General features: G+C 35.4%; 2 protein-coding genes across 3 annotated transcripts; one reads left to right on the top strand and one right to left on the bottom strand.

Annotated features, from left to right (window-relative positions):
- Positions 1-17,692: 17,692 nt before the first annotated feature.
- On the top strand, positions 17,693-19,909 carry LOC131162551 (pentatricopeptide repeat-containing protein At3g21470). The gene has a single exon (XM_058119155.1). It carries the CDS (start codon positions 17,951-17,953, stop codon positions 19,688-19,690), a length of 1,740 nt encoding a protein of 579 aa, XP_057975138.1. The 5' UTR covers positions 17,693-17,950; the 3' UTR covers positions 19,691-19,909.
- Positions 19,873-21,784, bottom strand: LOC131162552 (psbP domain-containing protein 4, chloroplastic). 2 transcript variants are annotated; one of them, XM_058119158.1, is made up of 5 exons: positions 21,318-21,784; positions 20,898-21,001; positions 20,569-20,680; positions 20,109-20,336; positions 19,873-20,029 (listed from the first exon to the last, which is right to left on the bottom strand). In XM_058119158.1, the coding sequence occupies exons 1-5, from the start codon at positions 21,640-21,642 to the stop codon at positions 19,965-19,967; spliced, it is 834 nt and encodes a 277-aa protein (XP_057975141.1). In that variant the 5' UTR covers positions 21,643-21,784; the 3' UTR covers positions 19,873-19,964. The 2 variants fall into 2 exon arrangements, with proteins under 2 accessions (XP_057975141.1, XP_057975139.1); XM_058119156.1 differs by having other exon boundaries at positions 19,873-20,336; positions 21,318-21,745.

Genomic DNA, 21,784 nt, shown 5'->3' with positions numbered 1-21,784 from the left:
GGAGTGGTTGTGACTGGTTTTGTTCCTGGCTGATAAAGGAACAGTATTAGTGAATCCTTTGGCGGTTTTGCAAGAGCGAGAACGTAGGCTATGTTGAAGCTGAATCTTATAAAAATCCCTATGTTCTTCTTTCTCTACTTTACTCTTTATTTTTTAAGGATATAATCTGCGTGGTTGCTTTAAATTTCAATTCTAAATGTTTGGTCATTAAATAGACCGGAAGGTAATTCATTTTGGATAAATCAACATTGATTGGGAAACCGAAAGGGACTACGTTGGTTGATTATCCTTGAACTATTAATCTGAAAGTTTATTTAAAAACTGAACATTGGGAAGAAGAATAATTGTGATATAGGGCTTATACTGAGTGCAACAAATTTTCACATATATTGTTACATAAATTGAGTGTTTGATCTTGCTGTGTTGATTGTGATTGCTTCTAAGTTTTACAACTTAAAAGAACTAAACCTAAAGGGACTAATTTTTTTTTTTGAATCCAATTCATCCCCCCTCTTGGGAAGCTATTCTTAATTTCAATTTCATACATACTGATATGAATCAATGTACTGTTTATCATGTATTCTGAAATCATAATTTACTGTATTATCATGTTATTCCTGTAAATAACTGCAAATATGCTTTTTCTGTAAATCTGACTTAACATATTATAACATGTGTAAAATAATATTCATGCCACACAAACTGAATAAAATCATAAATTCAGTTATGAAATCACGTTTCTTGACATTTCATACTAAAATACATATTTCTGTGTAACAGCAGTATTTTCCCAAATATATATATATTTTCAAAAATATTCTTTTATGTAATACATACTTTCTAAACATAAACCTGTTATCAAATAATAATAATTTTCTTGAAAAATTACTGCTTTAGTTTACTCCCTTACCTGACTATTGAAAAGCCCATAAAACCACTAGTCCAACACCCATAGGGTTCCCTGTTCAACACCCTAAAAACAACATTATCCCGAACAAAGCTTCAGCATTTATTTGAGTGCTACATTTTCTACAACTATAGAAAAGCCAAATACTAAATAAAAATCCTTACCCTATACTTGGGATGGTGTCCAAGTTAGCCTCACTAATGATCTACTCTAGCAGACTTGAAGAGAACTTCCCCAGGAGTAGCATGACAGTTTTGGATCGTCGATCCGGCGAAGAATGGACCCAAAATCCTAAAGGGAAGGAGAGGAAACTAAAAAGGAGAGAGAGAGAGAGAGAGAGAGAGAGAGAGAGAGAGAGAGAGAGAGAGAGAGAGAGAGAGAGAGAGAGAGAGAGGTTTCACGTGAAAATTCTGCGCTGAAAACCGAGTTTGAGCTATTTATACACCTGCACTCGTCGACGAGCCACGTAACTTCATCGACAAGGCCAAGAAGGAAGTTCGTCGATGAACGCTTATTTCTCGTCAACGAAATTCAGAGCTGAAAAAAATAGACTCTTGGTATCTTCTTGTCGACGAGACATGTGTCCCCGTTGACGATCCCAATAAGCCACTTCGTCGACGAGGGCTTGCTGTGACCTCCTTTACAATTTCCTTTTCCTCCCTCTTTATTATTTAATCATTATAATTTCTTCGGGTCTCTATAACTGTACTTCATTGTTTTTGACTTAACTGATTTCCTCAACCATTTATCCTAGTTTCTTAAAAAAAAAAAAAAACTTCTTCATTATGCAATAAGCTCATTTTATTTTTCATATGGATTTACCAATCTTCAAATATCTTTCCAAATTGTCTGTTGAAGCACATAATTCTTTAAATTTACTTCTTTTGAAGCCTTGTATAATTCATCCTTTTTATTGTGGACAACAATATCATTCTTATGTTTTTGTTGTAATATAATAATCAACAATAAGCTTAGAAACTTATTCTTGAGATTTTCATAATCCATTTCAATTTGTTCAATAGCCTTGTGTTTATTGGGATTAAGTGATTTTCCACAGATAGAACAATGATAAATTTTCTACTTGGAATTTGTGAATTCTCTGGATTTCTTAGTAGTAGCTTCTCATACGATCATTGAGTGAAGGCTTTTATATATCCAACTTAATAATTTTAGAAGACTACTTAGAGCAGTTTTCTTTTTGAAAAATCAATTCTATTTTTCATGCACTAAAGATGAATATCTTATTGACTTATTAAATACTGAACTAGCTAAACTATAGATTTTCACTTTGAAATTCTTTCAGTGTTTGATCACTTTACTAAATCTCTTTTAATTGGATCTTATGGATCTCAAGTTTATGCAAAGAACAACATAATGTACCTTAAGAGTTTTTAACCTTAAGAGTTTATAATCTTTCTTTAACAATTTCAACTAAGGTTAAGCTATATCATCCCTATAATGAATTGTTTACCATGATATGCACAGTTAAGGTAGACTTTGAATTTATGTATTAGATTTCTTATTTTTACTCAGTTTCTCAAGGTCTCTACTATAGTAGAGATGTTTACATTTTAAGCATTTATCAACTATTAGGACACATTTATAGTTATCACTAAATTTCTTTGAATTGACTACTTTAAATCCTGTAGACTATGGAGGCAACCCTTTTCACTTTAGTATAGATTTAGCTTTCTTAATTCCTAAAAAGGGAATGACTATTCGATGGGGTCCTTGGTTTGTGAACTAGGCTTTTTATCTACTTACCCATACTTTCTTGGGTCCGGATGGTTTAACAAGAGATGTTTCTTTTACTTTCCAAACTTGTTTAGTTTTCATACCCTTTCTCTTTAATGGACATTCAAACTTTATGTGTCATTTTTTCTTACATAGGAAGCATGTGGTGTGAGCGTAAGCATTTGAGGAGGTGTTGACATAGTCTTTAGAGGCTTTTACAAAGTACCCCATGTAGAGGTTCTTTTTCCTTGTGTTCTCAACTCTATTGAATCCTATGTCTTCTTTATCCAAAGACATTCTTTGTGATCCAATTATTTTATCAAGGTTTTCCTTTCTTCTAGTGAAATTATAGATGATTTTGGCTTGATCCTCAATTTTACTTTTAAGATCACAAATTTTGGCTTGATTTTAGCCTCTCTTACACACTTGAATGTCGTTGTGCATCACCTTTTTACTATTTGCGAAAGTATGAGTTTATTTTGAAAAATATGTGTAAGTTACGATGCATGTTTGGTGCCCGATTAGTTGTTTGTTTCATGGCCTAAAAAATTCATTTTTTTTTTAAATATTGGATGACTCCTTTCGAAACCTTTTAATCTCTTAATTAATTCATTCATAAAGAACATATATAATCCTAGCTAGCTAGCTAGAGAAAAAGAAGTTGTGATGTGGTAATTTAACTTCAATTAATTATGGGATTTGAGGAAGACCTAAGAACATGCTCTAAGCATTGAAAGTAATATCTTACACTATATGATCTTAGTTATGACAAATTAAGACTATTGTATTGACTAGAAGTAGACATGGGAGCCAGTTGACAAGACATGTCTCTCTGTGGCCTTCCCTTAAAACGCAAAATGAAAATGCTAGCAAGTAGAATTTATAATTTTCCTCTTTTGTGGGGGAAAAAAAGTAAAATAAACAAATGAAGAAAAGATAGCAAAACTTCCTTTTTTTTTTTTTTTTTTTCTTTTGTTGTGTTGTAGTGATAATTACAAAGATGGATGGCTGGATTTGAAGCGAGTAATAGTTTATGCATGTCATGATTAAAAGGGAATGAGAGTTCAAAAAATAAAAAACTCTTCTTCCATTATTCAACATATAGTCCAAGGCAACAATAACGTTAATATAAATTATTAAAGTTAGCCCATCATATCTTTGTGGGTTCAATGTGGATCAATAGTTAATATTCCAAAGTCAAAAAATGCCATTATGCAATTAAGCTTTGTGGAAGTATGCATAGGAAAGCAAAATGCATGGAGATAATTCATAGTACCAAGATTATAAGAAGATTTCTATTTGGGACCCAATAATTATTTATTTTTCCTCTTTTTGTTACTAGTTGGCCTAGGATGAGAATCTAAGTATGACAGAGAATTAGCCGGCGCCGACCTTAGTTGATTAGTTTTGGTTGTCGTTATAAGACCTATTTGGTATGATTTAGTTCTGATATTTAAGAATTGATTTTTACATGTTTAAAGGGGTTTTAAGACTCATATAGCTTAACCTGCATTAATAGATTTATTGTTACATACATGACAAAATCTTACGATGTAAAAGTTCAATGTTATGTATGTATGGGTGCATAAACTCTTGACTAAAACCCTCTCTATCATAGGGTCAATTTTCAAAAATTGGAATCTATTCCTTCACGGGCAAGTAGGTAGTGGGTGATACAACATTTTCCTGGTGGATACTAGGGATGCGTCAACAGGCAGGCAGACAATAATGTTTTCATTTTCTTTTTGATTTGATGTCATCTAGGTAGGTTTGTAGGGCTGTCCAAGTAGTGTTAACAATGCATCACAACTCGACACACTCAATGAGAGTAATACCGTCGATGGTTACATCGACGGTTTCAAACAAAAAGCAATTGCGAAGCAAAACCGTCGACGATTGTATTTGTCTGCTGCAGATTTAAATGACATAGATTCGAAGTAAATAATCTCAATAAAGACTAAGGAGCGTCAAAGATTCAAAGTCAATTGTGCGAAAATCATATATGCTAACAAATCAACGCCTATTAATTCAAAAGGAGGATATATGGCAATAAAACAGATCTTATCTTAGATTTCATGGGATTTATAATATATCATTTATTGTCTCATATATCATGTAACCGTGTATAAATACCCCTTCTTGTATCTTCCGTAAGCATGTAGTGTTCACGGTTCAGTTATTACGATAAAATATTATTGGTTGTTCATGTTTCAATTTTTCTTTAAGTAAGAGTTACGGGTCATTAAAAAAGAAAAAGAAATAGAGATACTATTGTGGGTTTGAAGGGTTGATGCAAGTCCTTACTTTACTTTATCTAAATAGAATTGCTGATAAAAGTTGGTGGGAGTACCCAATTACATTTCCTTAATGGGATTCTTCATGCAGGTTTATGTTAATTCACAGCCTAATCCAAGAGGCTATTTGCCAAATGCAACCCCATCCAAAATCTTTCAATACAAAGCCACCGAAGAGTTCTCAATGCACAGGGATTGACAACATGCAAGCACAAAAACGACGTCGGCTGAACCCTGACATGCATAATAGTCCACAAGCACTTGAAAACAGAAAAGAAAAGAAAAGAAAAGACAAAATGCTGTGGAGTGAGTGATGCCAGTACTGCTCCACTTAAAACTAACAATTTGATCCATTCATGGCTCTTGTTCGGTTAGGGCTGACGAAAAGGATAAATACCCAACTCATTTGCAGATTTGCTAAAGTTTTCTATGTAAAAAATCTGGTTAGTCCAAAGTTCAAACTCAATTCGATAAAATATGATGGTTAAAACAAGTTCGGATAAGTTATACGACCATTGAATTACAGTTTTATAAATATTTCCTTGTTATAAAACGACGAGCATATTAATTAAAAGTTTCATGATTTTACTTAAATAAATTAAAATATTAAAAAATAAATTTATTATATTTTTTTGTCGAGTACCTACTTACAACTCATTAATTACTTAGATGATTTATCGTTTTATTAATTTGTCACTTCAAAATCGAATTCATTTGACTAATGGTGTAGTAACCTGACCTAAAAATAAATAAATAAAATAAATAAATAAATAAAAAGATATTTTGGAGAAGATATTTTGAAAGGAAATATTTTGAGATATTTATATATATATATATATATATATATATATATATATATATATCTTGGAGAAGATATTTATTTAGATTTACTTAAAGGCTAAGTTAGGTTTATTCTATAAACTCTCTCACACTCTCTCTTTCTCTCTCTAGGATTTCGCGCCATCCGTTGCCGGAATCCACAATCTATCGTTACCACATGGATCAAGAGGAGAATCTCTATGTTTATTGTAGAACAGATCTTCGTTTGTGGAATTTCGGGATTTTTCCTAAAATCGAGGTAAGTGTCTGAATTCGATTTTGGTTCGGTAGATCGGCAATATAGGAAATTATATTGAAGTATTGTTCTTCAATTTTTAGGTTTTGGGGACCCTGAGCCGTTGTTTTCGATCGGTTCGTTCGTGTTTCGATTTCAGGTTTAAGGTAAGGGGAAATTAAATACAACAATTATTTCGTAAAACTAAACAGTTAAAAAGATAGTTTACATTCATATGATTAATTTGACTGTTATTTTACTAAATTTCACCAAGTTGAAATGTCGGGTTTCGTGATTTTACGATTTTGGTAAAAATACGGGTTTTGGCATATGGTCTCCAAATGTTTTAAAACTTCTTTATTTGTATTATTATGTATGTAGAAGATGCCTGAATCTCTTATTTTTATTTAAATAGTGTTTGTTGTATTATATACTATATAACGGATTTTCGTTTAAATTAGTGTGACATGTGGATGAAAATGAACTTGTGAACATTTGATATTATTGATATAGATTATGGGAACGGAGTTCCAAATTATTATACTAGAAAATGTTGAAAAACAAGTGCCGGTTATATACCGTGCTATTTATGCAAAAAGGGTAAACCGAGAGGGTGTGTGCCAGACAGGTTCTTTTGTTTTTGGTTTTTAAAAATATTTTGGTTCTTATTCAAATAATGAAACTGAATTAAGAGCTGTGTTGGAGGGAATAAATATTTGCAAACATTTGGACCATACTAATATTGATATTGAATGTGATTCGAATATTGTAATAAATTGGATAAGATCTAGTAAGTGTTCCTTATGGTATTTGTGAGATTTTTGGGAGCAGCTTATTGGTTTATTGGAGGGAGTAGACTTTTCGATAAATCATTGGTATAGAGAAGAGAACAAAGTGGCAGATGCCTTGGCGGTAAGGTGTGATGGGGAGGAATAGTTTGTTTACCAATAGTAGTCAACTCCCTAGAGTTATTAATGGTTTGTATAAACTGGAGAAGATGGGTATGACGTATATGAGGTATGTTTAACTGATTTCCAGTTGGTTTTTGTTTATGCTTTATGTTGTTTATCTTTTGTTTGTTTTGTTGCGTGAAGTTTGTTTTGTAGGTCCTTGTTTTATTTTGTTTTATTTGGACTTGTAACTTGTTGGTGTTGTTTTTTGGGAGGCCTTTTTAAAGTTTTGTCTTTTGTTTCTCCCATTGATTGTCTTGTAACCATGGTATTCCTTCGCCAAAAGTGAGAGTTTATTAATAAATAAACGGAGGTGCCGCCCTTCTTAAAAAAGAAAAAAAAGGAAAAAAAAGAGGGTGTGTGTCGATTTATACCAGATATGGATATATGAGTTTGTGAAAATATTGGAATTGCACAAGTTATCATGTTTTGTTATAAATTGTATATATGATAAGTGGAACCACAACTTGCAACTATTGTAGTTGAAAGATACTACCACCTAAGGGGTTGAAAGATATTACCAACTAAGGAGTTGAAAGATACTACCGAACTGGAGTTGAAATACTTCAGGGTAAAGGGGTTTATAATCCTGATACCAAGAGGCTTGGATTCGGTTGCCAGTGAGTACAATGCAAACACACACGCTAAGCGGTGTGGGTACAGAGATGGTCGGCTTGCAGGAGTTTGGAATCACTGGTGAATAATGGACCAGGGGAGGCAGTCGGACTATATATGAGATACATGACAGTTCCTACACTAACAGGGCATTGTTAGAGATATCAGTGCACAACCCGTGCTACGGGGTAAAATAAGCATTATTTGTGATCCCAAGTTGTTGGTCGTTCTATATTCATATATATGATTTAAAAGCTGATATGGAAAAAAAGTGTTGTTTATATTGATATATATGTTGTGCTTTAGTATTGAAAACCTTTGTTTTATATATATGGATATATGTTTTAAATTAAAATACTTACATGTGGTCACACACTGATTGTAATATTTTCTTTCTTACTGAGAAGTGTCTCACTCCGTTATATAACTTCTATTTTCAGGTCCTTCAGGACGTCGGTCTTAGTTGCTAGAGCGACTGGGAGGGTAGTTTTTGGTTTAGTTGTGTAAGTATTCAGTTATGTTATAAACTTAGTTAGAAGCATCTTTTTGGAGGTTGTAAACATTGATTTATGTATTAAGTTGGATGTTTGGGAATTTAAGAATATAGTTGATAGACTCTGGTATATACCTAATATAAATCCCGAAGGATATTTATGTTTTTTCGCGACATTTATATCCCAGTTTTGTATGATTTACACCCGTATGTCCCTGTTTAGGGCGGGTTGTTCATGTATGTCTATCAGGTACAAGTTATTATATAAGTAGGTTGGCAACCTGGGTCCGTTTAAAGGGTCGGGTCATTACAAATTGAGTTTGATTTATTGATTGACCCATTTTAACTTGACCCATGCTGCAGTTGACAGTTGGGGCTAATGAATTTGTTTCCATAGACACAATGCCCTGAGGGAAGATCCTAGGATTTATGAAATTACCTTACGAGTATCAGTTAAGAAGGAGAGCACGACTTGTAGGTCCGAAATTTAAATTTATGTTGATTTAGAAAAAATTCATTACGATCCATATTTCATTTCATTAAAACCCACATCAATTCGAATTCAATATTCCAACTTAAGTTCTCAAAAGTAAAACAACCCCATATTTAGGAAAGGTCTTAGATTTGGGTTTACAGGGATTTGGGCATAATATAATATCAAATCAAACTAAATTTTATTCAAAGTCAAATTCGAGACTTGAAATCTGTACTTCGAAAGACAGTATAAAAGTTGTTTTCCCGTAATTTTAAGATTTATTTTTTGGATCACTCTAATGCAGTGTCCACTGTGGTACTGTCCTATGAGCTAGGTCAATTAATTAGTGGAGATGAAATTGAGTATTTTTTGATTGTTCACAATTAATAATGCAGCATGCTTGGAGAACATCAATGTCAAGCTACAGTGCAAAGGAACCCTACCAGCCCATTTTTTTTTCTTCAATTTTTTTTAATAAAATTTGGATTTTTCTCATAATGTTCTTAGCTCTGTCTGCCTCCTTGTATGTAATGCTCTAAGCAATGTTTGTATTTTTGTCATAATGGTGTTCTAATTAAGTGCTACGATTTGAATTATTAATAATATGCCTAATGATCTAAGTTTGATTCCTTTCAAATGCATCTCATGCGTGTGGTAATGGAAATGCAGAAGGCCATTGAGTGCACAATTGAGTAACTCAAGGTTTATCTTTATGCTACAATAATAATATTAAATATGCCTAGCAAAATTATTTATATATTTTATATAATATATGCATAAGTATTTGCATACACAACGTCTACACATTTGGGATAATTTTTAATTTAATCTTATATAATTTTTAAATTAATTTTATAATTTTATATAATATATGCGTAAGTAATGCAAAACTAATATTTTTTAGGGTTATAAGCTGTGGAATGATGTTTCAAATCTAATTTTGCACGATGCTTTCAATAAAGCTGTTTAGTTCGTGAAATAGAGCATTATTAAAATAAAATAGTTAGTATATGTAATTGCATCGTTTTACAAAAACAAATGTCATTTTAAAGAAAATGATCACATATGTACTTTTTTTCGAACTTTTAGTTTTTGCCTTTAAAAAAAAAAAAATTCTTTCACTAATTATCCTTAAATTATTTAATGAGGAAATCATTAACTTCCCAAATTTGAGTTTCGGAAAGTGTCTTGAGCTCTAATAGTGTGGATTCTGTGTTTGGATGCAGCGTCATCCCTGCGAGTGATCGAAACACTGTTCAATATCACAAATTCAAAAAGTCTAGCACAACCTTTAATTTAACATCGCTAAAAAAAAGAAGACGACTCTTTTTTTGTGGGCAAGACAAAAGAGAAGTAATTTAATTCTTCATACCTAACTCTATTATCTCCTAGCCTCCACGCTAAACTGAGATTCCTCACGAGTTCTTGTACCACAAGCTTCACATAGCCTGTTTGGCCCTAACCAACTCCACTTTGGACAACTTCATAGAATTGCTTGCTTGATTATTATTTTTTAAATAATACATATTTTTTTTCTCTCTCTCTCGAACCATTCATTCATTGTAGTTATAATACTAAATTATCTTTTATATCTTGAATTTAATCTATATCATAAGTTACAAATCTCACGCAACGCCCGGGTTACAATCTAGTTTCGACAAATTCTCTTGTCAGAAATAACCCTACCTTAGACCTTGCATTGACATTCCTTCTTTAGTAACTCAACGTTAGGAACAAGGACCATGAAGAGGAGGAGAAGGAAAAGAATTATAGCGATGTATGTGTGAACCTAACATGATTGAAGTGACTTCAACAAGAACAGAACACAACAGCATGAGAAAGCTTGAGATCACACTCTGCCAACTCCTTGTACCTACAAACCCTACTGTGCCATTTTCAAGCTTCATCAGTCCTCCCACCGAAAGTTGCCTTGCAGATAGAGTGGCATATTTCCTCATTAACACAATCCTTATTTAACATCATACATACTAATGCTTTTTTCCATGCTTGCTACCCATTACCATGGATAAGCTTATATGTAGACCTAGCTTTATTCAGTTGTGTTGTTCCATCAGTTCAAGCAACTAGGACAGCGTGAAGAAGAAGAGTCCTCACCCATCCTGGGACAAGGAGTGAAATTGTGATTTTTTTTATATGAGTGTAGAGATAATCAAACCTCCTAAGTTGAAAATGCAACGCCTAATGAGACATTTCTATAAAATTTGTACCATATGTGGAACTACCGTTATTTTTGGAGTGTGGAGACGAATGGTTCAAGAGGCATCAAGCCCGTGACGAGGAAAAGAAGAAACACCCAATAGGACAAAAAATGTTTTACTTTTTCTCATAGAAATGAATAGGCAAGTACAAGGTGTGTATTGAATTTCCTCCACTTACATCAGCAGTACTGCCATAAAATTGATTGAACAGATTGTTTTTGGGAATTGAGGAAATTAGAATCAAGCGCAAGTTTTGAGTATTATGCTTTTTGGTTCCTTTATCACTACAATATGTTCTTTCTCAAAAAGTCTCTTCAGCATGTCATCAAAAGCAAATAAACCATCGACAGTGACTTCAAAAAACTTCCAAGAAAGAGAAGGAAAAAGGGAAGACAAAGGGGAAGCGTCAGAATAAACTAAAAAGACCCGCAATGTGAATATATGGTAAATGAAAATTTTCTTAGTAACTTGTAGATTTCAAAGTCACTTAAGATGAATACATTTAACCTCTAATTAGGTACTAGGTTGTCCTGCGTAGATGCAAGGAAATCCTACTGAAGTGTTTGAAAGTGGTCATCCTCAAGTATGACAGGCCAAAAACAGAATGAAGAAAAGAAACACTAACTGAAAATCTGCTAGATTAGGGCCCCATTCCTTTGCATGAGTTCTTCCTACCTTGCGCATCTGATCAAAAGAAAGCACATGCCCCGGAGAATCTGTGTGTCCAAAATGAATTCTTCTTTTTATAAAATCAAACAATGACAACTTGTTTTGGTTAGCTTAGAAGTTGGAACATAAAAATCAAGACACAAAAGCCAGCAAGCCGCTCTTGAACAAAGAAAGAACCAACTGCAGAAAGTGGAGACTGTAAAAACATAAGCCTGGTCTCTATAAACCACGATAACCCACAAGGGATCCCAGCGGCCTCTGCTGTCACCCTTTGTTCCCTCCATCAAGTTCCTGAATAATGTTGCTTTTCTCATTCATTACCAACAACAGGCAACCTATGAGTACTCAGGTTAACTGTCAATGTTGATTCTTAGTGATCTATGTTATATTCAGAATGAAAACAAGTTTTGTGCATTAAAAGGGTCTCAATTCAAGAAAGGTAGCCATTGCAACATTAATATAAAAGGGCAGTTTGGTGCACAAAACTCCCGTGTATACGGGGTCTGGGGAAGGGGCGGACCACAATGGGTCTATAGCACGCAGCCTTACCTTGCATTTTTGTAAGAGGCTGTTTTTCACGTCTTGAACCCGTGACCTCCAGATCATACGGTGACAACCTTACCGTTGCGCCTAAGGTCCCCTTCCATTGCAACGTTAATATAACGAAAAAAAAAAATTGAAATACCAAATTTTCTGAAGCAATGCCATACAAAGAGGAAAGTTCTGCCATGTTATCATTGAACTGTTATCTAAATTTTCCTAACAAGCATTGGAAAACTAGAAAACAAAGAAGCATTTCGTAATTATTTTAAAAACTCACAAGTTTAAAAATGAAAAAAAATAAAATTGAATGGCTCTTAAAATTAATATAGGTTGTAGTTGAAGTGTACATCTCAAGTTTCCCAGTTCTATTTTCTTTCATGACTAAGCAATATTGAAATTGTGGTGAAGCTGAATTTATGAAGTTATAAGGGGAAGTAACAAATGCACATGTACATGGATGAAAAGGGAGCTTAGGAAGCCTGGCATCCTCCATTCAGTGAACAGGAGCTTTATTTTATTTTATTTATTGTAAATAAACAATTTATTACCAAAACAGAATAGCTACAGCACTAAAAAGCACAGCGAGCAGAGGCCACATAACTATAACCACCAACCAATTTCCAGGAGCATACACTGTTACGACCTTCCCCCTATGCTCACAAAGTGGGAAGCCTTGTGGCCTGGGGATCCCCTTTTTATTTTATTTTATTTTAAATTTTAACAAGAAGCAACAACACAAGGAAATATATATTCACGGCAAACAATGCACACGAACTCCCTTCCCAGGCAATATTTCCTGAAACCAAACTTCAGGATTCCATTTTGCTATAGCTTCTCTACTTCTATCAGAAACCAAACTCCAAGATTCCATTTAGCAACAGCTTCTCCATTTCTATCTGGATCAACCAGCTGATAATGCACACAAACTTAGATGCACAAAGCTTCTTATTTATTTATTTTTTAGTTCAAAATGGTTGGACACTTCTTAGATGTGTCAGCTTTTTTTTTAATGGACTATGTTGGATATGGCAAATATAAAGTATCCACAGGCATGGCAGAAAATTTTTAAAAGGAAATAATAAAAATCTTGAGGGGGGAAAAAGTTGTAATACTACTAAAATTTCAGAGATTTCTTATATTTTCAAAAGATAATCGTCCTAAATTAAGTGAATTTGTCGATCAATTACTTGAGATAGTTTTTCTATCTTGTCTCATTCATTATTTCTAATCAACTACTGATTGAATGCAATTATCTTTTTTGAAGATAAAAATGAACCATATTCGGAGAAAATTTTGCTATTAACATAATTTCATGTAAATAGATGTTTTTAATCCCTGTGTCTATGCCATGTGTCACAGGCTGAATACTTTACACCTTGTGAATGTTTGAAGTGTTTGGCCTGTGACACCATGTCTCATCCTTTATTTTCTAATATTTGGCATATCAAAATGTTAAGACACGTATCATGTCATCGTGCCAGACATCTGTGTGTGTCCATGCTTCATAGGTTATGCAATCTTCCTATAAAGGCACTGAAGAGGGCGAATAGTCTTACAAAAATCCCATAATTCCTTTCTGGAAACATCCAATGCCATGCTCCTGGTGCAAGTCAGAAATCACGTGACAAAACCTCCTGTTTCAACTGTCAGGGTTTAAAAAGGATTGATTCCTGGTACCAAAGCAAGGTATTCAAACAGAAAATGAATTGAAATCCAACTGCCACCATATTAATTTAAACATATTCCTAATTCCAGGGGCTATAATATAAACCATGCATGGGTAAATGATGAAATAGGAAGGATGCAGTGCTCTGCACAGAGGCAAGGTTATCATGAAATAGAAAGATGGGTGACAGATGCATTAAAATTACTCAAACTAGTATAAGCCAATACAATATTTCACCTATATGAACCATAAATTAATAGTTCTAAAAAATATTCAAGTTAAAATAAAATAATATAGTGAGGGATATGGTGAATTCTTAGTGAAGTGGGATATTATAAAACTTTTGCAGTTTTCCCACCAATTCCAGACTAAGAGGGCAGATTACTATCATTCACGCAATTGCAGCTTCTCAAATCTCTACCCAAATACCATGGTTCTTGAAAAGCGCTGCACTAACCAAATGGCAGGTACCTTTGACCTATCACCCAAAAGACATAATAGTTGCAACCAAAAAATCTTGGTGGTTCAGGTATCACCTCCCTTGGGGTTTCAAACATCCCACAGACCTAAAAAATCCCATAGACCTCCCTTGATATTTGATTTTTAGGATACTTATACCCCTCAAAAGGGTTGTCTTTTGCCAAATATAAGGGAGGTTTGTGTCTTTTTTGGCAAATCTCATGGGAGGTTTGTGGAATTTTTGAAACCTCTGAAGAGGTCTCTGTGGGATTTTTGAAACCTCAAGGAGGTCCATTTCTTTTTGCCAAACCTCAGGGGAGGTTAGTATCTTTTGCCCAAAAAGAAAAACTGGGTGCCTTTCTGTACCTCGATTTCCCAAGTGGAACTTGGTACTGCATGCATACTTTGGCAACTTCAATATCCACAGGAGTTGGGTGTCACTCTGAAGTGGCCAGAAGGTCTGCCCAGAAGGCCTAAGTAAATAGCTTGCCTTCCAACATCTAAAAGAGACTAATTCTCGAGCCACAATGGAACTTGGGGGGGGGGGGGGGGGGGGGTGTTGGTGTGGTGGGGTGGGGGTGGGAGGGTCTAAACATCTTGAATGCTTAACCTTGGATTTTTAATAAAATTCAATCTTCTGGTTATTTGGCAGCAACTGCTCAATATTTAATAACCATTTCACTTTATTTTTCTAGTGACCTTATTGTAGACCATGGATTTTCACCTAGAAAGGCATGGATACAAAAAGGACCTGGGTATTATCCGTACCCATCTCTTTTCTTGTGGTCTCTTCACTAAACAAGCTATGTTTAACAAATGATAGGATCAACACACCGTTTTGGGCTGAGTTGCTAAAAGATACTACAAGAGTCTCCCAATTATCTGACAGAGAACTTAATAGCAACAAAACTTGTAGTTTATCATCTAAAATTATCTTCACGCTGGTTAACTGGTTTACCAATTCTGGAAATTGCTCAAATGCTCAGCAACAGATTTTCCTTCTCTAAGTTTCAAATTTACAAGCTTTCTAATTGCAAAAGCTTTGTTGTGAGCAGTCTTTCTCTCATAAAGACTCTCCAACTTCTTCCAAAGCATTTGGGCATTTGTCTCTTGAGTTACATGATGAAAAACACTATTATCCATCCACTGTCTGATTATGCCAACTGTTTTCCTATGCATTTTCTTCTAGTCAGCTTCAGTTTGTTTTTCCGGCCTATTGCTACCCAATTCAATTGGGTCAAATAAATCCTTACAATAAAGAATATCCTCCATCTTTAGTTTCCAAATTGAATAATTTGAAACTACGATCTTGCACATAGTACCTACGTTCTCTTCCATATTTTATATGAACCTGACTTTTTGATACCACTTGTTGGGAAAGTAACAAGACAACTAGCATAGCGGATAAATCTTTTCCAAAAATTAAATCCGTGACGAGCAAAAATAGCCAACCAACAATAATAATAAGTCACACACCACAATAGGAACACTATTTTTAACGTGGAAAACCCCTCAAATGTGAAGGGTATAAATCACAGGACCTATGAGACCCAATAAAATTTTTACTATAATAAAGACAAAAATTATAGCAGTACAGTTACCAAAAATGCTCACAAACTTAGAGTAAAAAAGATTCCCAAAAAATTGCTATAAAATAAGAATGAGTGGAAAAAAGGTCACCCTAACGCAGTTACGGTCAGTACTATAAAATCAGGTCCTCTAAAGCTCTGAAACAGATTTCCACCGTTCAGATCGAATGTCGACAAATCTTGAACATGTTCTCCAAATTTTAGGAAAATCGGATCACAAATGACCTACCGATAGTTGAGTTGATGAAGATGGCCGCGAGTGTTCACCCCCACCCCCCCCCCCCCCCCCTCCCACAACACACACACACACAGAGCAGCAACAGCTGCTGCCCCTTCCATTTTGTCTGTTGTGGCGCAGCACTCCAAAGGAGAACACACGGCTGCGGCGCTGCCTCCTTTAATTTGCCCTTATGAGCTTCCACTCACATGGGCATTTTTTTTTTTTTTAATGTGGGCTGGACCCAATAGTTGGCAGATTCAAGGAATCACCGTTATATTTGGCATCTGATTAAAAATATACTCCGCAGCCTTGACGTTGGTCATCCTCACATGCCCAGATATCATGTAAAGCCAGGAGATCTCTCTCTGTTTTTTTTTCCCTGGCATCTGTTCAAAGATTGAATGTGTGAATTCCATTTGCCAAGTACTGGAGAGCCCATAAATTATAGAATTCCATGTTACAATGTTCAAACAAGCCAATTGCAAGTTTCATCTTACCATGAGCTGTGTCAGCATAGATCATTGAATTCCAAAGAACAATATCTCTATCAGGCATTCCCTCGAACAGACAACAAGCAGATTAATCTAAATGGGTATTTGGAGAAACACACCAGAATGAATCCCATTGGAGTGTTGTAGATAATAACGTTTGGTGGCTGGGAATTTTGAAATACTGAAGCTGCGTCATACAGAAAATGGAGTGTTAGGGCAGGGTGACGAGGTTGGATAGAACAAAATTGCTGAAGAGGGGTTTTCTTCAATCGTCTGATAAGACAGACTCCTACCAAAAAAAAAAAAAAAAACAGAAAGGTGCATTTTCCTCTCCATTGCCATAATTGGTCATAAGAGCTCAAGAAAACGGATTTTCTCGTTGGTTCGTGGGAAAAGCCGGTAGTAGACTGGCATTTCCATTATTAAGTTGGAACTTGTCCATTTGTTTTCGCAAAGTGGAGAACCTTGTGATTGCAAAGACTCTTTCAACAACAACAACAACAACAACAATAACAAAATCAAGCGTAACTCTCACTAAGTGTCCAAGGTGATTGATTATATGAATCATTTTTTCGTCAATTAATGCGATTGTGGACCATTTCTTTTGATAGATTCAAGAATATTAAATTCTTACTCATTATCTCTTCCTAAATCCTTATCTCTTCTACTACCCCCATAATAATTAAGTCACTCTTCCTTCATAGGTGCGCTATCTGGCCTTTGTTGCAAGTGTCAACCATCTGAATCATCTCTCTCTTATCTTACCTTTTATAAGAGTTACACCTAACTTACTATAACTATATTCATTCATGTTATACCATTCATCCATCTAAGCATTCTCTCTCGACAAATTTTATTTAAATAATTTATTCAAATTTTAAACTTTATTTATCAATTCACACAGTCCATGTGAATTGTACTCCGTCTAATAAATTTTATAAAGGTCAAATACTTTTAACTAGTTTTGATTAATTTTGATTGAAAATATATTTATTTCACAAATTTATATACAAACATAAGTATTGTAATACTAACGTAGTACTCAATAATATTTATTGAGGCGAACAAGTTTATAATGTCTCTTAATAGCACTATTCAACACAGAGAGTTTGGATTAAATCTGCAAGTTAGAAAATTTTGAGATTAAACATTCAAATTAAAAAAAAGTCAAATTAAGTGAATATAAATAGACATTTTTATTGCCACTATTGCTTCAACCTTTCAATTAATATACTAAAAAACTTTCAAAAAAAATTGCCACAACGATTTTTACAAATCTATAAATATGATTGTTTCACGGCCCCAAATGAGCTTTAGAAACAGATTTAAACTTGACGTTTCTTTGTTTATGCAAATAAATAAAATCAACGAACACTTGCCGAACTAAATTATCGAGTTGTTAATGTTTTTCCTTTCTTTTCTTTGTGGGTCGAGGCAATCTGCGTTGAACATGGAGTGGAGAACATACAATTCAGTGTGGTGAGTCATACATTATCGTTTTCTCTCCTCTTTCAAACTGGTTTTCTCCCTGTTCAAATAAAAGTTGGAACCGCGAAATCTAGAGCGCATACGATGATAATGAGAAGTTCCTGCCGAAACGCACAAGGAATCACACACTACCCTCAACCAGAAACACTAAATTCACATCAATTTGGCCAAAACCAAAACCCCTTAAACCCAAAACCCCCCAAAGCAAGCTCCGATTCCCTCTGCTCCATAAATTGGCATGGTCTTGTAAGGAATTACATCTCTCGAGGAGAACCAAGAGAAGCCCTCCTTTTATACACCCGAAATCGCTCCAAAGGAATATACATTTTAGGCGTAGCCCCTTTGCTTCTCAAGGCTTGTGCTTCTCTTTCTATGCTACACCATGGGAAAGCTTTGCACGCCGAGTCCAAGAAGACAGGAGCGGATTCTGATGTAATGGTGGGAACCTCATTGGTGGGCATGTACGGAAAGTGTGGTGATATTGTCAATGCTCGTAAAGTGTTTGATTATATGCCCGAGAGAAACGCGGTGACGTGGAATGCAATTATAGGAGGGTACTTGAAGCATGGAGACACAAAATCCGCTTCTTTCTTGTTTGACCAGATGCCAATGCCTCGAAATTCCGTGACTTGGATTGAAATGATCGATGGGTTTGCAAGGAGGGGAGATACTACAGCTGCCAGGTGTTTTTTTGACCGGGTTCCGCCAGAGTTGAGGACTGTGGTGACATGGACCGTGATGGTTGAAGGGTATGCGAGAAATGGGGAGATGGAGGCTGCAAGGGAAGTTTTTGAGGAGATGCCACTGAGGGATTTTTTTGTTTGGTCATCAATGATTTCTGGGTATTTCAGGAAGGGTGACATTCATGAGGCGAGAGCCATTTTTGATCAGATTCCTGTTCGGAATTTAGTGAATTGGAATGCGTTAATTTCTGGCTATGCACAAAATGGGTTTTGTGAGGAAGCTTTGGAAGCATTTGACAGATTGCGAGGTGAGGGATTTGAGCCAGATGAAGTTACAACAGCAAGTGTTTTATCAGCTTGTGCTCAATTGAGTCTCTTGGATGCTGGGAAGGAAATCCATCATATGATAAATCATAAGGGGATAAAGCTGAACCTGTTTGTCAGCAATGCTTTAATTGACATGTATGTAAAATGTGGAGACTTGACCAATGCTAGGTTAATATTTGAAGGGATGCCCCAAAGGTACAATGCCTGTTGGAATGCTATGATCTCTGGTTTTGCCATGCATGGACAAATCAATGAGGCTCTTGAATTTTTTGGCAGAATGGAGGATTCAAGTGAGAAACCTGACGAAATAACCTTTCTCTCTGTGCTTTCAGCTTGTGCACATGGGGGATTTCTGAAGGAAGGTTTAGAAATTTACTCTAATATGGAGAAATATGGCGTGTTGCCAAGCATCAAACACTATGGCTGTTTGGTAGACCTTCTGGGACGAGCAGGAAGATTACAGGAGGCTTATGACTTGATCAAGGGAATGCCAGTAAGACCGAATGGTACAGTTTGGGGAGCTCTGCTTGGAGCTTGCAGGATTCATATGGACACGGAGATCACAAAGCAGGTGGTGGAAGAGTTTGGAACACCTGCTGCACCAGATTGTAACACTACAGGTTCTGGAGATGACTCACAGTTTGTGCTGCTTTCTAATATTTATGCTGCTTCTGATAGATGGGAAAAGGCTGAAAGGACAAGGATGGTGATGGTGAATAAGGGATTTCAGAAGACACCCGGGTGTAGTTCAATATCGCTCACTAGCATAACACACCAATTTGATCCAATACCTAATAAATCATTAGCTGTGTAGCAGAGTCCAGCCTCTCCCCCGCCCAGATGAGCGGACTCATACAACTCAAAAACATGCTCTGGATTTTCTAGTACTCATTAAACTACTAATTGATGGTATGACGTGAGATTATGACTAATTGTAAAAGTTGTGTGTGCATCTGTGGATGTATATATATATGTATATATATATAATAAGCACAATTGTACAATAAAAAAAGAACATATTTTATCTTTAACACTTTATGATGTGGTAAGTAATATTTCCATGCTTCTTAATTCAAAAAATTCTCCAACTAGACAACACGGAAAGAGTCGGAAATTCTCTTCAAATCCTTGTAGTGCCTCTTCCATTGAAGTCCTACAAAAAGTGTAAATTTTAGTTGAAGCTAATGATTCATGTTCTATGATATGAAGCAGGTTACGGTGAGTTTCTATACCACTTGCAGTAACGTTGAACAGATACAGGCGGTTTCCGGCTGCAGTTGCAGTGATAAAAACATGAGGAGGCTCCAGTTCATACTGGTAGTAAGTTCTCCCGAAGTGTTCTGATACTTCCATGCTTAAAACTTTTCCTTCTACATTATCTCCAATCACTTCAGGTCCAAATGCATTAATTACTCTATCTGGAGGTCCAATTCTTTCTATTGTAGCATTTGTACCAAGATCTATACATCATAACACCACCACAACAAATACTTGAAGTATGAGCTTATCAGACAATGTTTTTAGAGCAAGCAATAATTGAAATGTGTAGTTCAAGAACATAGTTTCAATGGTAATTTAAGATAGAATTATGTAGCTCAAGAACTAAGTTATCAAGTGATTAATTTTGATTAGGGTTAAAGACATCTTCCAATTGCATGAACAGATTGGGAACAAGAACACCAGGAAACTCACTGTCTGCAAATCTGAGAACAGGAGCAACGACAACAGACAGGCGTCCTTCCTTAGAACTAGCAAATCTCAAATCAATCTCTGTGCCACCTAGATCAGCAATTGATACTGGAACCTGAACACAGATAAACCGAATGATTTAGAAAAAAGTTGAGGGGGAAATTTTCATAAGAGGGGAAGCAACTGGATCCAGCATGGAACATCTGGTTCAACACTTTTTTTAGTCTTTAATCAAGTTCTAATAGAAACAGAAGGATACTTTGAAACAACCGCACAATACAAGACAAGCTATGTAAGTTCAAAAATATGGAGTTAATTGGAGTAGACTATACCTCTTCCCAATCTTGAGGGACTGAAAACTCGTAAGGGATAATGGGACTCCATCCAACCCCATGCCCTCCAGATTTCTCATCCGGTCGGCAGTATGTTCTCCAACCTGTCTGAGCATTTTCTTCCCTAATGAATGTGACCATCCACTTCAAAGCCAAAATTGGTAAATGAAAAAAACTTAATGCAATTGCATCAATTTTTTAAGCTAAACTTCCACATTGTTGGATTTTTATTTGTATTTTCTAACAGCTGAGAAGGGAAAACGTACTGTTGAAAATTAGGAACTTTGGATCATTGATGTTTGTTTCTTTGGAGTTGTAATTAATTCACATATATGGGAAAAAGAATTCTGCTCTTCAATCAATTAAGCCAGGTATGCCATGAAACAGAGTATGAATGAGTATCATGTAAGAGTATAAAACCTTGTTCATCTGGATCAGACAGGCCAGGTATTCTCCCTGCTAGAAGACCCTGTTTCACAGCTGCCAGTCCCTCTCTTGGAAAATCCAAAACTGCAGAAGAAACTAAAGAGATCCCAGAAAGAACAGCTGATCTTCTATTCAAAAGCTCACAGGACTTCTCACTTTCTTCATGATCAACACAGCCCCTTTCCCTTCGATATACCATGCCTTTTGCTTTTAGAGAGCCCCTTTCTGATGAGCACCGAGCAGGCAGATGGCGAGAAGGAAAAATCTGCTGGTGACTCCTCCAGGAAAAGCAACAGCAGTTGAATATTGCAGTTCCCATCTTCTCACACAGCAAACTCTTTGTTTTCCTCTTCTCTATGCAGGTTCCCTAAAATGTGAAGTATTGCAGTAAAGATAAGTTGTTCTTTGGTGGGAGGAATTGTGCAGAAGTTGAGTATGAGGATGCCTTTGGGTTAGGAGAT

This window comes from Malania oleifera, chromosome 8 (assembly GCF_029873635.1).
Source record: "Malania oleifera isolate guangnan ecotype guangnan chromosome 8, ASM2987363v1, whole genome shotgun sequence".
NCBI lineage: Eukaryota > Viridiplantae > Streptophyta > Magnoliopsida > Santalales > Ximeniaceae > Malania > Malania oleifera.
This window is presented reverse-complemented; position numbering and strand designations above follow the sequence as displayed.

Bases quoted from the DNA above. Each gene is read 5' to 3' on its own strand.
- LOC131162551 (XM_058119155.1), top strand. From the start codon at position 17,951: ATGATAATGAGAAGTTCCTGCCGAAACGCACAAGGAATCACACACTAC.
- LOC131162552 (XM_058119156.1), bottom strand. From the start codon at position 21,642: ATGGGAACTGCAATATTCAACTGCTGTTGCTTTTCCTGGAGGAGTCAC. The intron at 20,681-20,897 runs GTATAGTCTACT...ATCTGTGTTCAG, and splicing joins TCCCTCAAGATTGGGAAGAG to GTTCCAGTATCAATTGCTGA. The intron at 20,337-20,568 runs GTGAGTTTCCTG...TATGATGTATAG, and splicing joins TGTTCTCAGATTTGCAGACA to ATCTTGGTACAAATGCTACA.